The sequence below is a fragment of the Ambystoma mexicanum genome, chromosome 4q (genome assembly GCF_040938575.1).
Source record: "Ambystoma mexicanum isolate Mex_15411 chromosome 4q, UKY_AmexF1_1, whole genome shotgun sequence".
NCBI lineage: Eukaryota > Metazoa > Chordata > Amphibia > Caudata > Ambystomatidae > Ambystoma > Ambystoma mexicanum.
This window is the reverse complement of record NC_090928.1, coordinates 1,268,074,756-1,268,092,128: the sequence shown is the minus strand read 5'-3', so window position 1 is coordinate 1,268,092,128 and position 17,373 is coordinate 1,268,074,756. Positions and strand designations below refer to the sequence as shown.

The following is a 17,373-nucleotide window of genomic DNA, read 5'->3' as shown; positions in this document are numbered from 1 at the left end:
CTACCGGCCACCCGGCCCACTATCTACCTTCGCGGAGGACCTCTCCAACATCTTCACACACAACACCAAAGCTACCTCCCAGGTCATGATACTGGGGGATTTCAATTTAGGCCTCCACGACCCCAAGGACACCGCTGCTTCGTCTATTGACAACATCCTCACTAATGCTGGATTCACTCAGTTCCTAAACCAACCTACCCACAACAAGGGCAGAACCCTTGACTGGCTAGCCGCCCTCAACTGTCCCATCAACATCACCTCTAACCAACAGTGCGCCTGGACAGACCACAACTTAATTACATTCAATATTGAGTCCAAACCTATCAGCCTCCCTCACAACATTGCCCCGGCTATGGCCACCCGTAACAAACGCAACATTACCTGCGATAGACTCCTCCCCCTCCTCCTTCCAGCTCTTAATGTTCGGGATCCATCATGCTCTGACCCTACGGCCCTGGTCGACACTTTCAACCGGGCCATGCTTACAGCCTTAGACACCATTGCACCCTCGAAACTGAGAAAATCTAAACCTCGAGCCCACCTAAACTCCTGGTTTACACCCCATCTCAGAGCACTACGCAAAGAAAAACGAATTGCAGAATCCCACTGGAGAAGCAATCACTCTCTAGCTAACAAATCACGCGTACTCCTGGCCACCCTTAACTACAAGGAAGCTACATTCCAGGCAAAAAAAGACACATATAACAAACGCATCGAGCAAGCCAAATCTAACACCAAAGAATTGTTTAAAATCCTAAAAGAACTTGAAACTCCTGTTACCCCACCTGACACTTGTACCAAAGATAGCACCTGGTGCTCCAAAATCCAAGAAGCTCTCCTAGGTAAGATTGCCACTCTCCAAATTAAAATCAACAACAAACAATCTAGCCTTCAATCCAACCCTCTACAGATCCCTATACCTACCATAAACCCCTCTATCACAGACTCTCTGACTCCTTTTAGCTTCTCTCCACTCTCCATTCTCGAAGTGGAAAAGATTATCACTAGCCTTAAACCGTCCAATTGTCAGGGTGACCTTTGTCCTGCACCTATTATTAAGGAAGCTGCTCACGACCTAGCACCTTTCATCACTACGCTCATCAACTCCTCCTTTAGCTCTGGGATTGTACCGGACAATCTTAAGGATGCATGGATCATCCCGCTTCTGAAAAAACCTACCCTGGATCCCAGTATACCCACAAACTACAGACCAATTACCACTGTACCTTTTTTACTAAAAATCCTTGACCGCGCGGCCTACCTACAAATTCAGGAATACCTTGAATCAAATAAACTTCTGGGACTCAGGCAATCAGGCTTCCGGCCTCGCCATGGCACTGAGACCGCCCTTATTGACTTAAAAACGCAGATCGAAGATCTCAAAGACAAAGGCAAACTGGCGTTATTACTTCTCCTGGACCTCTCTGCTGCTTTTGATCTTGTCAATCACAAAATTCTCTGCCATCACCTCAAATCAGCCGCACACTTCTCAGAAAATGCCGCCACTTGGATCAGATCCTTCCTGGATAATAGATCAATGCGTGTGTTCTCCCCACTTGCGGCCGCACCACCCGCTCCGGTCTCTTGTGGTGTGCCTCAAGGGTCCTGTGTCTCGCCCACGTTATATAACGTGTTTACCAAACCCCTTTTTGATATTTTGGACCATTTGGGCGTCACGTATACCAATTACGCTGACGACACACAGATACTAATCCCCATCACAGGAGACTACACAACTGACTCCCTTGCCATCAACGCCATCTACCAGGTCATCCAAGCGTGGATGGCCCAGCACGGCCTCTGCCTAAATGATGAAAAGACAGAGCTCCTCATTCTTGGTTCACCACAAAAACTCACTAAACTTGACCCTGCCTTCAAGTCTTTCACCATTGATGGGAACACCATCCCGATTGCTAAGGACACGAAAACCCTAGGGATTTACATCGACTCAACCCTATCCTTGACTAGACAATCCAACGCAGTCTCATCTGCAGCAGCGCATACTTGCAAGCTCATCACCGCCTGTCGCCCGTTCCTAACCACTGCCAACTGCGTAACCTTGGCCAGGACCCTTGTACTATCCAAGGTCGACTACTGTAATGCCCTCTATCTAGGTACTAATCTCCGCAACTTAAACAAGCTACAAATTGTCCAAAACAATGCGATCAGAGCGGCCCTTAACATTCCTAGGCGCCAGCATATATCTGACACCAGGCGCAACCTGCACTGGCTCTCTATCCCACAGCGCATCTCCTTGAAGTCCTTGGCTCTCACACACAAATGCCTCCACAACCAAGCCCCTCGCTACCTGGCAAACAGATTCTCTTTCCACAATTCCACCAGACCTCGCAGAGCGGCCCAAGCCAACTGCCTTGACATCCCGCGTTTTAATCTCCAAAGATCTGGTGGAACCAGCTTCCCCATCCTGGCAGCCAAACTTTGGAACTCACTCCCCAATGACCTTAGAGCAGAACCTTCCTTCCTGAAATTCAAATACCTTACCAAAGCATGGCTATCCGCCCAAGACTGCTAATACCAGCTTACTGCCCTACTTGCACTTTGACCTACTCTGCATCCCTTATTAACTATCCTGTAAATCACTGCCTTATCGATATTCATTTGAATGTATATTTTGTAAATTTTGTAAATCTTCCTGTAATAATCTTGTAATACTCTGTCACATTGCCTTGTCATGCTTTCATCTTGTTGTAACTAAGTTAAGCGCCCGGTTGCCCCTGGGCCTGGTGCGCTATAGAAATAAATAAAATACTAAATATTGGCCCCCTCCTGCGACTGTTCAGGGACACGTCGAAACTTCTGAAGGGACTGCCCAGTCCATCCAAGTACCAGAGCGGCGTGGGCCACCTTAGAAGCACCAGTGGCAGGCACCAAGAAGTCACCCCACGGACACCCTCCGCAACTCTGCTGCACCCTTCCACCTGAGACCAAAACCCTACTGCAGACTGATCGTTGCTCCGCTCACCGCACTTAAAGATAATATCAGGCGGGCCACATCCACGCGCTTGCTCCAGGAGATCGGACAAAAAAACGTCAAATAAGAGTCCCACATACAGCACTCCAGAGGGCCCGAATAGAAACCCATTCCAGGCCGAATCTCATCCACTTACTGGCCTTCCTCTGGATGGTTTCTGTGCGGATGACGGCAGCCAGCACCACCACTCAGACTCTGGATACCCGCCACTGGCAAGCAGGAGCTCCCAGCCAGACCACCCAGGTGCTTGGGGGGTATATTGCAGATGCAGGACGATAGCAGGGCCACCCGTGTCCCCCAAGGGCTTCCTCTGTGAGCCAATTGCAGCTGCACGCAGCAGGTCCATTAGGCCAACCAGTCCCTGTTAGGCAGAAACCTGTGCAGTTCCCGTAGGGATCACTGCAAAAGATTTAAGACTACAGGTGTTTGGCAGTAAACCCACTTGGTAGCAGTCTGTACCATACAGATTCACTTGGTAGCTATGGCTGAGCAGTCAGACTTCGCTCAAGAAGAGTTAGGCAGTATGTAGAGTATACACAATAGGTACAGAGATACAGTAGCACAAGAAAACACTAACCAGAGCTTTTGGTGTAAAAGTATATAATTATTTATTTAAAGACACACTTGTAAGTTACACAACCACAAAGAGGTAAGTAAATTCAGCACACAGTCACTATTATATATTATATACAACCCTAATTACTTATTAGACAAGTCTTAGTGAGAAACACCACTTATTTTCAGACAGATGTGAGCGCTTAACATAAGATGGCACTCTAATAAGTTATTAAAAAAAAGGGAGGGAAAAAGGCAGAGTTATGGAAGCACACAAATGTCAATACTTTTAAAAGAACCACAGTAAGGCAGGATAGGCAGAGTTCTACTGGAGAGCAAGGAAGTCAATTGCAAGGCCCAGCTCTTGGAGAGAGTAAGCAGAAGGGGTCCAGGTTCACACAGTGGGGTTATGCCCAAAGAGTCTTGTAGATAGTTCGCACACAAAGGATGAAATTAAAGTCAGGAAAAGTTAGCTAGGTTGTCCCAGGCCAGCCCAGGTTAGAAAGTCAAGGCTTTACTGTCACCCCGAACGATCTGTCGCAAGGGAAGCCAGGCGGGACACAGTACCTTAAGTGTGAAGGAAGCTCCAGCGGGGGCAGTTGTTCCTGGCAGCAGGTGATAGTCAGTGTTTCTTCCAGAGGAAGAGGAGGCCTCGCCGTGGAGGAAAGATGAAGGTCGTTGCACTGCCAGGGAAGAAACCAGCTGCAGAGTTTGTTCGGTTAAAAGGTACTACCCTTCTCTTCGCGGTAGTGGTAAGCCATGCTATTCCGGTTGCCGGGGTGCTTGGCACGAGCAAGGCGGCCACGAGATGCTCCAGGAAGGTGAAAAGAAGGCAAAACTGGTTATCCCCACCAGTCAAAGGACGAAGACTCCGGACTGGAGATCTCCTCTGTCGTCGGGAAAAGTGGTGAGACGGTTCAGCAGGGCTCCACCAGTGGTGTCGTTGTTGCAGGTCGGCTCAGCTTCTCCCTCCTCGGATTCTTAGGTCCTCTGGTGACTTCTGAAGTTCCAGTCCCCAAAGCCCTGCTTTTATGCAGCAAACCCCCATTCATTCAGCCTAGCTGTCAATCAAACATGCTAAGTGGTGAGCAGGCCGGCTCATCACTTGGGCCAATCACAGGTGTGCGACTTCAGTCCAGGGTGCCTAGACCCCCCTCCCACACCCACTGTGGTACCCAGACAGAGTGGCACCACTTTTGGAGGCTTCTGTGGAGAAGCCCGCCAAAAAGTGGAACAAAGGGCTCGACTTGGGTTGGAGTCACAGAAGAGAACACATGCCATTTTAGAATCGAGTTCTGGCAAAAAATACCAACCAGTGAATTAATATTAAATAAATAAACCAGAGGTATGTTCGAGGCTATAAGAATTAAATAATTAAAGTTGGTAGCCTCGAACAATAGGAAAATCCCATGGATATATATTCGCGGTCGAATATAAAAAGTAGTATCCACTGCCACCAGCCAAAACTCGATCAGGGGGGACGGAGACGTGCCCTCTCGAGCAACAGACCCCGGGGCAATCGAATTGCCCCGACCAGTACGTCCACAATATGATTGTTGGTACTGGTTTCTGTTCATAATTTGGGTGTAGTAAAGCCAATGGTGACTTTACATGCCCTAGTAGACAGTAGTCAGTCCCAGGGTATGGAGTCTATGTTGGGGGGGGTCTCTACGACACCCCTGGGTTACGGCACGGAGGGTGCTGTGTAACCCACATCAAAAAACACATGAGACCTAATGGAGTAAAAGACCTCATAGCCCATAAAACACATGGAAAGATAAAGGAACACCTCAAATCATGTCTAAGAGTGGGAGTAAAAGAGTCTCACTCTTAGCAGGAGAAAAAAAAAAAATCCAGCAAAGCTGCTGGGGGGGGGGGACTCACTAGGTTTGGGAAATTAGCCTTTACAGAGAATTCTCCCTAACAGTCCCAGACCTCAAACACTCCCCCAGGTTGCAGGGGACACTAGACCAAGCCCAAGTACAGTCTACTCTGCAGGCAGTGATCAGGGAAGGACCGCCTGATCCAACGAACATAGGCAGGCTGCAGGCCTTAAGTGAAGTCTCAAGGGGCTGCCACGGCCCAGCGAAAATCCGACGAAAATGGGGATAGCAGACCACTCGGGATCAGGAGGGCATCACCGCTGCAGGCTGCACGTACCTGGTATGCTGCCAAGACAGCTCCGCAGATTCAGCCGACTGGTCCCTCTAAGCTCTCAATGGGACCCGTCATCCGCGTTCAAACGAAGGAAACAGACAGGTCCGCCGGGGCTGCTCCAACCTTCCTCCTTCAGGCCCCAGCATGGATCGTAGCCGTCCCGCCAAAGCTCTTCACGGCGGGGGATGGGCCTGCGGCAGAGGCTCCTGCCCCTCCCCCTCCGACAGGCAGCTGGCGCTCATGCGGTTACCGCAGCCGGGCGGACCGGTCCACTGCCACCGCTCGCCTCTGGTTGACGGCCGAACTCCGGCTTGCGGCACCGGAGTCTCAGTCCCCAGAAGCACACCAACACAGGCACTCACTGAGAAGGGGGGGCTGTGGGGCCCAAATAACAAAAATCCACACCCAGGGGAGGAGATCAGCCGAGACCCGTCACCACATTGCGGCGCCCCCTGGCGGCTCCCCAGATGGACTTTTTGCCGCTGTACTCAACAGGAGGTGTTAACGGTTTGCGTCCTGGATGGTACACGGCAAGGGTTAATTGGGGCATGCCTTGCAGCTCCAGTGGGACGGCATGTGGGCTTACGCCTTTTCAAGGTCAAAGAGGCACGCCAATCACGCCTCATTCTGCAAACAGCACTGATGCGGAACAATGGACACCGGTTGGACTTTGTGCTCCCTCGGTCCTGCACTCTGGTGAGGGGACTCTGGGTCTGGAGGTCTTGCTTCTAGGGGGTTCTTAGGAGGCTCCTGTAGCTTTTAGCCAGATTTGTTTCACAGCAAACGTTGCACTCGACTATGGACTGTCGACCCGGGGCATGGGGCTTCTGCAGCAACAGAGAGGCACAGCACGGAAGGGATGGTGCACAAGAGGAGTTTCTCAGGGTTAGTTGGTCCCACTAACTCAAGAGGGAAGTCGTTCCGTCCAGAGCTGCTCTGTCTAGGTGAAAAGGGAGGTTGGCACAGCAGCAAGGCTTCACCGGGCAATTCAAAGGTCCAGGAGGTTGCATCAGGCTTCTGTCGCGGTTTCTTCAGGTGTTTCTCCCAGTGGTCGACTCTGCATGTAGTCCCAAAACCCACGCCTTTTAAGCAGGTTTTTCCCATTCATGCACAGTATGGGCTGTCGATTACACTGCACACAGCCAATCAGGACTAGTTTCATTCAGGCATTCCTAGAGACAAAGGACTGGAGTTTCGGGGCCCTCCCTCACATCCTGTCCTTCCAGACACACTGGAGCCAGGGCAGAACAAACAAAGGGCTCAAACCTGTGTCAACGCACAGAGTAGCCCAAGAAAGACCTCACAAACAGAAAATGGCGAAAAAAGAAGACGGGGCTATTTTGACAAAATGGTCACCCAAGGGTGCTGTGCTGCAGCTGAGGGTTTAGCCTGCGGTAGAAAAGCACAATGGTAGGAAAAAGTAAACCACTGTCACCAGCCGTTTAAAGTAGTGAGGGAAACTAAAAATGTTACTTACATGAGATAGTAGGATAGAAGGGGCTACTATATAACCCCCCCCCCCAGCACTCCACATAAAATGGTTTGCTGGACCTACAAAGAATAAGGTAAGTAAAGTCAATTTCACTTTACTGTTCTTGGGAACTGTGGTTCACCGATGAAAAAGTATTTAAACCTTAAGAGAAACGCAAAGGATTTCTCAGTGACACTGCACTGAAGGTGCCGTGTGTCACCATACAAAAAGCAGATGCCTATGGAGTTTGTCAGACTCCAAAAACAGTGAAAACACAGAAATCCAAATCGGTAAAAACATGTGTGAGAAAAAGGCCTCACTTCAGGGTTAAAATTAAAAAGTCCTAAGTCTAGCAAAAGACTGGGGGTCTCTAAGGGGTACAACGTCCCAACGTCCTTTCATCGCGCAACGTTTTTTCGTGGGGGTTTTTTTACCACAAATTTGTTACCAAAAAAAAATCTAATTTTCTGGGGGGGCTTAGAAAATTATATATATATGGGATGTGGGTGTTTGGGAATAGATAAAACTGAAAAGGAATGGGGGGGTTGGGGGTAGGACCCCCCCAAAAAGAATGTAAAAAAAAATCCTGCAATAAAATGTCATGGAACACTCTAAGGTGGGAGGAATTTAGCACTGAAATTAACATTCTCCCTAACATTGTTCTTTAAATATATTGACACCTCCTTCCTCTCGTGCCTCTTCACAAAAAGTCTCTGTTCACCTTCCTGCTCCCTTACAGAGTGTTGGGGAGAATTCTCAGAAATGTGCTAATTCCCAACACCTTAGATACCCCCAGCAACTTTGCTGGATTTTGAGGACTTGATTTTTTTTTACCTGGAGAGTGAGAGACCCTTTTTCCCACTCTCTCATGTATTTTATTCTGAACTTGGTGTTTCTTTTGGTTATGGAGCCTGACAAACTCCATAGGCATCATCTTTTACATTCAGTTCAGTAGCACAGGGAAGTCTTTCAGATTTCCCAAGGTTTAAATACCTTCTCTGGGATAAACTAGTGTTTCCCAGAGCAGTAAAGTGAAATTGACTTTACTTACATTTGTAACCTTCTAGACCCAGCACACACTATCTTCCAATAGGGTGATGGAGGGGTTACCTAGTATCCCCTTTGTCTAGCTTCTCATGTAACATTTTTAATGTTACCCTTTCTTCACTGAATAGCTGGTGGCAGTGGTTTACCTTTAACTACCGTGGTGTGCATTTACCGCAGGCTGCGTTCGCAGCTGCATAAAGCACCCAAGGGTGTGCCACTTTTTGTCAAAATGGCCCCAGTCTTTTTTCTCCATTTCTTTGTGGAAAGGTCCTTCTTGAGATTTACTCTGCGTGCCAAACCAGGTTTGGTCCCTTTGAAAGCTTTGCCTTTGGCGGGATTTACAAGTGAAGCCCGCCTCTGGCTCCATGGTGTCTGGGGTAGGCAGGAAGTGAGGGAGATGCCCAAAACTCCCTGTGCTTAGTCTCCTGAGAGACCCAAATGCACTCTGTGGTGATTGGTTGGCTGACTGTCTGGCAAGGACAGCAACCCTGCTGGGTGACTGACAGCTAGGCTGGAATGAATGGGAGAAAACTGAATAAAAGACAAGACTTTTGGCTTAGAAGGCAGAGTCGACCACTGGACGAAGGAACCGAAGAGGAACTTGAAGCGGACGCCTGCTGCAACTCCTGGACCGTTGGTTTGCCCAGTGAAGCCCTGCTGCTGTGCTGAAACACCAAATTTGTATCGACAGAGAAGCCCCTGGAATGACGCCTTCTCCTTGAGTTGGTGGGACCAATAAACTCCAAAGTCAACCACCTGGACGTTCTCTCGGAGCTGGTTGACTTTCCACAGAGTTGCTCCTGGAAACCGATACGCCAGGGAGAGGAACGCCAGATTTTAAGCTGGCCAAGACCTCCTGGAAGATCCTCCGGACTCCCAGGAAGCAGGACCGAGCCTGAGCCCCCTCAACAGAGTGAGGGACCCCAGAAGCATGAAAAGCCCATCTCGACAGCCAGGAACCGCGGTGTTGCTATTTGCGGTTGCCGCGAGGAGCTGAAACTCCAAACAGCCACTTGTTTGAAGATTGCCGGTTGCGAGCGGTGACCGTCCCATTGCAGTGTAGGAGTCCCCAGAAGTCCTCCCTCTTTTCCCCACGACTGTGACCCAGGAACAGTGAGATCTGCCGAGCTGCTTAGGAACAGAAGTCTCCTGCTGCACTTTTTCTTCAATACAAAGGTACTGTAAAAGTCTGAGAGAACTTACCTCTTGCTGTAGAGTTGCTTGCATCTTCTACTACTCAAGTCTAACCGCTTGTGGCCCTACGTTGATTCTTCTATTTCTTCAAAGACTTCTAAAACATTGTGCAAATACTTTTCTTTCTTACCTGCAAAGTGCTTCAGCTCATATAAAGTTTAGCCCATTGACTTTGGCTTAACCTGTTCCACTGAATGACTCTTATTGGGGGGATCTGAAATTATTTGCCTGCTTAAGAATATTTGTGGTCTCTTGTATGTTCTAATAACCTTTTCATTTGACTTATTCTTAAATTACTTTAAATGCAACAATGATATATTAATGTCCCCAGCACCGTAGCTATTGAAGTCACCTGAGGGTGTAGGTAGTGTCTGTGGGTCATCCCAGAAGGGTACTAACTGATGTAGAAATATTAAGTGTGTGTATTTTGTGAAGTATATTTGAGTGTTACTATTATATTGCTCACCTCTGAAGATGGCTTACTCTAACTGACTGATAAATAAATGAATTGTTTATTCAAGAAAACTTGGGTGTAAGAGTTTAATTGAATACTTGTCACTGTGAATCTCTGTGTAACTACCCTACAGCTCACATTGACCCCTCTTGAGATCAGCCTGGCTGCTCAACATGCTACCAACCTGTGTAGTACAAGCTTATACCAAAGGTTGGGTTTCCTATTACCTGTAGTCAGGGTTGTTGTAGTGCACCCAAAGGGTACTGCATGCAATTGTGCCTAACACGGAGGTTCCTCAGTTGTTATTTTAAATTCCCTTGGCTTGTAGCTTTTCTATCCAGGCTCCTAAAGTCCGGAACCTCAGTCCGTCTTTCCAATTAGGCTACCAATTTGAGTGCAAAATGTAAAACCTTTATCTTCAGTGACCAGTATCAAGACACCCATTTAGGGTGCTATACTATACACGTGTTTATGCATACCAACATGAAAATTGCTTTGTGAATGTTTAAGCCATTATTATGAAGATTAAAGACTGTTCAAATGTGTTAATTTGATTTGAAAGAATATTAATTTAAACATTTCTTTTGGTCTAGGTGGTGTTCAGCAAGTGTTTCTAACTGCACCATCGGGCACAGTGCAGATCCCAGTATCTGCTGTTCAGCTACATCAGGTAGGATACTGTCAATCCTGTTATTCGTAAAGCATTACATACTCCCCATGGCGTCTTTAAAGTTCTGAAATAATTACTGTCAGTGGAAGTGAGGATACAATAAGTGTACCAACCCATTTGGCCCTACAATTGGATTGTTTTCTCCGAGCAGGCCCCACAAAATCAGCTCGACTACTCACATAGCCGAGTAGTTGTTATGAACGTTGAGTACCATTAGCATACATCGCTCCTTGCTATTGAGTTCAATGAAATTCTGGGATGTTTGAAACTTTTATTTGACATATACTGCAAACACGCTTTGTTTGCAGTACATGTGAAATAGGTTTTACTGCATGCAGCTGGCCTCTGTGAGGGTGAAAGGTGGGGGGGTAGAGCAGTGGGTTTATGGTGACCTGTACCATTTTACAGAAAGCATTGGTGAATGGTGTCACCCGCCACCATGGGTCAAGTGAATTTTGCTTAGTTCGAATTGAGAAGGTGCCCCAAGCACTAGAATTAAAAAGCTAAGCCCAGAAGAGCCAGAGCTTGAATGCTACTTCCATCAGCCTTTCCCTTGCATTGGTGTCTTCTCCGCTTGTTTTATTTTTTCTGCCTGAAATCAATGATGTAAGTAGTTTCTTAGATTGCAATTGTTATGCCTTAAAAGCAAGTTTTAAACTGTTCAAGGTGTACTGTTGTTTGACACACGCCCTTCTTGCAGTTAGGTATTTGGAGGTTTACACAACTTCAGCTTGTTCTTAGTGTGCCGGTTTAAGATCTAGAAGTCTTAAAGGTATGGAAGACCTTTTTAGAGATTTGTTTTTTAGGAGCGTCCTGTGGGTTTCTGGTTCTGAATAATGTAATCTTCGTTATTAAGACTAAACAGTTGAATATCTCATAAGCAGTGTACTAGAACATGTTTTAATAAGTGAAAGCTCTTTATGTATGAAGAATCATAAATAGGCCGGTCTTAGAACTGAACAAGATCCCTTAACATTGCATGAGTCTGCTCTTCCCACTTGCACACTCCTTTTTTAAAAATGTTTTTTAATTCTACCCTTCCATCTGCTACTTTCCGGTAAGGCATGATTTTTTGAGTGTTAATCTTGCAAGCACCAAATCCTTCTCTGCACACTATTGCACACTGAGTATTTGGAGCAGTATTTCCATGGGACATTTGAGTGCTGTGCTAAAGCCTTGTCATTCTGCTCTCTGGTGACAGGCTTCCTCACTATTGGGACGTTTTCAACCTTCATCCTCCACAAATCATGGAGTACCCGGTATGCCAGAAGAAACGTCATTCAGTAGGTCTGCTTTTCACTGCAATTAGATCTTTCTGCATGATGCAGATTCCGGGAAGAACCCTTGTGGTTCTTATTTTATGAAATGCTGCACATTCAGAACTCACAGAAAGCCCAATGCAAGAACTGGGACAGCTGTCCAGGTGGCTATCAGCCTTTTACTGGGCACACACCTACCTCAGAGAGCTCAAACTCTTCTACTGGGGCATTTGTCGTGGCAATTGTCAAGATCCTCTGTCGGGTGTCTGCTTTTCCCAACAGTGGCCCACATTAACAGGTGACTTTTTTTTGAAGTGCATAAAAAAGACCAGGAAAACCTTTATTGCGCCACTTTATACCCCAGAGCTGTCATGTGATATATAATCCAGTTCAGGGGCTCTGGCCTACTGCAGCAGTTTTCTAGCTTTGTAGAGGCCAGGAACAGGTCTACTTTGTCTGACCCGGAGTCTCTGTTCCCCGTCCTTAGGCCTCATCAGACAGACTCCCTTTCTGACTGAAGCACTCTGGATTACTCCCGACTGCTTTGAGTTCTGTCGGGCTCTGCGACGGCTTCACTTCATCTCTGAAGCTTGTATGACTTTCCTGCTCCAATATAACTGGCATTATTTGCTGTATTGATGCACTATCATGAGGGGAGTGGTTGATTAGATCATTGGGGAGCTGTCGCTTTATTAATTTGTGCAACTAGTAATGGATGCCATTGTTTTGTGATGAAATGTTAAGCACTCAGCAGACAATTCCAGGATGATCCGATCTAGCATTTTCAGTAAATGCCCTTATTTATATTTGAGTTGATCACTTGACACCACACACATTCCTATTACTCTGGCGTCCTCCTCTCCCTCCTTCACAACTGGATGTTCACCACAGGGTGGGCAGGAAATTCTCATCTAAAAGAGGATGCTTTCACATTAAGAACTTTGGCATGGGGCTGGTTAGAGCAAGCATGCCTATGCTTGCCAGAACACAGCCCGCCCATTGCGTCGCACGCAATCACCTGCCAGTTATATTTTTTACAACCTACACGTTTGATATGGGAAGAGATTTCTCTATGCACGTCCCTTTTTATGCCAGTGTTTTACTTTTTGCCATCATCTGCAAAAAGGTGGACAGCCCACATCCCAGATTTGCATGAGGCTTGTGGTATGATTGGTGGGCTTAGACAGTTCTTAAAATAATAATGGCGAGGGTCTTGGGACTAAACCCCAGAGTCAACCACCAGACTGAAGATCCGAAGCAAAAGGACGCCTGCAGCCACTTGAGTAACCGCTGTATCACGACATCAACTTCTGAACTACAGGGAAGACCCGAAAAGAACAACTTCCTCCCCTGCACTGGTGGGATCAACCAGTCTCAAGACTAACTTCAATTTGAGACATCCCTGGAAGAGCTCCACAGTTAATGAATACCCAGGGTCTTGTGCCATTTTGCTTGCAAAGTCTGCTGATGGTCGGTTTCGTCTGTAACTTGGTCTGTACATTCTGGACCTCCAGTGACTGGAGCCCGCTCCTGAAAGTCCCCTCAACCTAGACGAGAACCAAGAAAGGGTGCAAATCCCACCGCACGATAACCAGTCTGCATCCAGAGCCTGTGAAAGGCTCCGACACACCAATGCCGTGGAAATCCACTGCTGGGCGTCCCCCACTCGAGTGCATCTGGCTGCTCCCTCCAAAGGACCACCTTCAGCCTTCCAGGCCAAGAAACCCAAACTGGAGACATCTGTCACCTCAACTGGTGGCACGACCTGCAGCAGCAAATTCACTACTGAAAAGGTACTGTCTCAAGCCTTGGTACTTAACTTGGTCTTTCTGTGTGATTTAGTGCACCGGGAGGGCTGCAGTTAAGCTGTTACTTGCACCCCTCTCAAGGGCGCCATAGGTCCCCATGTAGTGAGCTACCCATTGGGCATAGTTTTCTAAAACTATTGTACTTACCTGCAAACAGGAAAACTTTGTCATATAACCAAACCTACTACTCACCTGCTTCCTTCCTCCCCAACCTTGGTCACTGGACCTCCAGTACCCCCTTCACTCTGTTTATAGCACCTAGTATAGGGTTGGACATATGAAGCATGGTTTCGCAGGCGGTCTTTCAAGTTACAAGGGTGATTTAAGTGTGCTTACCTGGTACAAGAGTTTTAACATTACTTTGATTTAAAGTGTGCCTCCGTTTATTCTGTTTGATTTAAAGGATACAACCATTTATATTACTGTGATTTTACTTTGAAGCCAGTCCCTCTCCAAGGCCCCCTTCTAAGACCATTGATTCCTGTCTGGGCCTACACTACCTCTTTGCAGGCCTCAGACAATCTCCCTTGCACCTGGTGCTTCAGGCAGCCACGGCACTGCGGCAACTCTTGCCTGCGCGCCCTTGAAAGGGCCTGTTGGGCTGCCACCACCATTGTGCCCACAGGTCCGTCCATTTTCCAACATGGCTGCCCTCTACATTGCAGAGCTGCACCCGACGAGGGGTCGGAGAGCAGCTTCATCAAGCTCCCAATTGGGCTTTTACACTGGATTTACCCACCTTTCTGCCGGAGCTGGCAGGTGAAAGCTGGCCCCTTCCTAAGGTCATTGATACCCGTCTCAGACTGTGCAGTTGTTCCTGGAGTCATGGCCCAGCTCCCCGCACTCACTATGCTGTGACAGCCGCTCCATTGTCGTTTGGCAAAGCTACTCCTCTATGCCCCTGGACAAACACCCACCAGCCAGCTACATACCCTGCTGCTCCTCCGACCACCCCCTTCCTTCCAGACACACTGGTAAGCCGCAGGCCAGATAAAAAGTAAGCCCAACACCCGACTCCTTCTATCACCCCTCCTGTACCAGTGACCACTTTTACTAACTTTCCTGACATGCCACAACCCTCCCCATTCCTTCAGGTTAGTAATAGACCCTGCCAGGCTATATACTCCATTCTATATCAAACAATCAAGACCCTAGTTCTCAATGCCAGCAGCTACCACTGCAACCCTCTCCCCCCGGCGGCAAGCCCATTCTATTCCAAGGCCTCTTAAACCCCACTCCCTTCCTTACCCCAGATACCCCTCGATAGCAACCCTATCACCACACATCTTCCCAATCCCACAACCTTCCTAACCCAGACGTCCCCTTTTCCACAGCTCTTCTCTTACAGCTCTAACGTCAGCAAATCACGCCCCAGCACAAGAGTAGAGATTTCAAACATTACAGATCTGCATCACCTCTCCTAACCACATGGCCTATACCACACCCATCAGAGGAGTTACCAGAACGCAGACTGTCCTTCTACACGCTCCCCGCTCCCTTGCCCTCATCCACTCCACCAGCCCACCATTAAGGAGACAACTCATACAGAACCTAATCCTAAAAACATCACTCAAAATGTGCACTTAAATGCCTGCGTCCTACTTTCACACGCCACACACATCCATTACCTCATTTTCAAACCGCATCCTTGCAATCACTGAAACATGGTTCCATAACTTATCTGGCTCTGTTCTCTCGCTTGCTATACCCCCTGGATTCACTATACTCCGACAGAGGTGTGTCCATCATCCACAAATCGATAGTGGCCATCAGAGAGAGACCATTCCACCCCACAGGGCATATACAGTCTGCTAACTAAGATCTCTCTCAACCCCAAAACAACCATCAACCTACTCCTTGTCTATCGACAACATAACCCCACAAGCTCCCCTGATCTCGACATCCCTTTACTCCTCTCATTAAGCCTAACACCAAATTCATCCTCCTATGCTTTAATGATTCTACTGACTCCAAAGCAACTGCTTTAGCGTCCTTACTCGACGAGATGAATTTCACCCAACATATCACAGCTTCCATCCACAACAAAGGCTGCACCCTAGATTGGATTCTCACTCTCAACGTCTCAGCCTAGCTCACATACCCTGGACCGACCACTCACTCATTTTATTTAATGTGCTGCATCACAGTAGTTCCACCAATACTACCAAACCCATCCTCGCCCACAACACCCGAAGACTTACTTAGGAAACCCCATGCTCCCACACTACTAAAGCATCTCATGGACCTGGATACCAGTTCATCTAACCTGGATACCATTGCGGTACACATTAAGCAATCACTCTCGCACAGGCTTAACCAACACACTGTCATGGGTATCAGGCAGGTAGTTGGGGCAAGCTGGGTGGAGGCTTGGCAGGCCTGGCATAGGCACACAAAGAACCCATAACAAATCCCTCCTTTCATTCCTTCGTAGTGTTTGTAGTAACTTCCTTGTTACCAAACAGGAAGTGCATGATAACTCATGAGCTCTCTAGTGTTTGGGTGTGGCTGGCTATATAAACCACACCCCAGATTCATTTTTCCACTGCTTCCTGTTGCTTACTGTGAGCTGTATCAGCAACACACTTGCCGTGCTCTGGATCATCCTGCTTCTGCTTACCTGCTTCGGATCATCCTACTTCTGCTTACCTGCTTCGGATCATCCTGCTTCTGCTTACCTGCTTCGGATCATCCTGCTTCTGCTTACCTGCTTCGGATCATCCTGCTTCTGCTTACCTGCTCCGGATCATCCTGCTTCTGCTTACCTGCTCCGGACCATCCTACTTCTGCTTACCCGCTCTGGATCATTCAGCTTCAGCTTACCTGGTTCTTAATCCACGCCGCAGCTATCTCCAGTCAAGAGGGGACTTCTACACTGGCACCTGTAAGAACAAAGAAGAACAGTGTTAACACGTGCACATCAGTAACGCTGCGCATACTCGCCGAATCTTCCCGCGACGCTGGAATCCAGGTTAGTTGCAGAAGCGCACAAACCCCTGTAAGAAAGAAGAGACATTATTCATTGTGCTCCCTCTACGCGGTGCATACTTACCAAAAGCCTCCGTGCAAACTTACCTAACCACCAAGTCTCCAGTAGCGCTGAACCCGGACTCGAGGCGCTAATACCACATGTCTCCTGCAAGGGAGAGATTACCAGGCGCGCTCGAATTGAAGGCGCTGCACAAACCTACCAGCAGCTAGCTTCTACATGCAGCACTACTCGCCCACAAAAATACCGGCAAACAAAGACAATACGACAATTTTGGAGACTCAACATTCTCTGCGCAACGTTCACTTGTGGGAAGGACTTTCTAGCCAGTGAAGAAACTGGCGCCTTGAACTCTCTGCCTCTCTGTGAAGGCATAAAACAGCAGTTGGCATCTGAACTCAGCCTACAGACATTGGCACCAATCACATGAGTGAATCGCGCCCCTGCAAATGCAGGATGGAGTGCACACCCTACTAAAGATCAAGGTAAGCCCATAGGGGGACATCACAGCACACAGTGAAGAGAAGAGATGGGAAGGGCCCAGGGGAATCGGGTGAATTCAGGTCTGAGTGTACACCTTGTATTTGACAGGTCTTCCTCCAGGTGAAACAGGGGAAGTGAAGACTCTGGGTCAAGGGTGGCTCGTCCATTGCTCCTGCAGAGACACAGGTAAGTGTGGTAGACGCCCTCAAATCCATAATTCCCAAACCACGCACACACTCCCAACATTTGGTTCTCTGAAGAATATATTGCTCTCCGCAGCCAAAAACGAGCACT

At 47.9% G+C, this 17,373-nt stretch overlaps 1 protein-coding gene across 2 annotated transcripts in view; it reads left to right on the top strand.

Annotated features, from left to right (window-relative positions):
* Positions 1-17,373, top strand: part of SRF (serum response factor) — a 532,155-nt gene that overhangs the window by 450,206 nt on the left and 64,576 nt on the right. For both annotated transcript variants that reach the window (XM_069608882.1, XM_069608883.1), the window contains one exon: positions 10,464-10,540. In XM_069608882.1, coding sequence (XP_069464983.1) covers positions 10,464-10,540 — 77 coding nt within the window. The remainder of the gene's footprint in view (positions 1-10,463; positions 10,541-17,373) is intronic.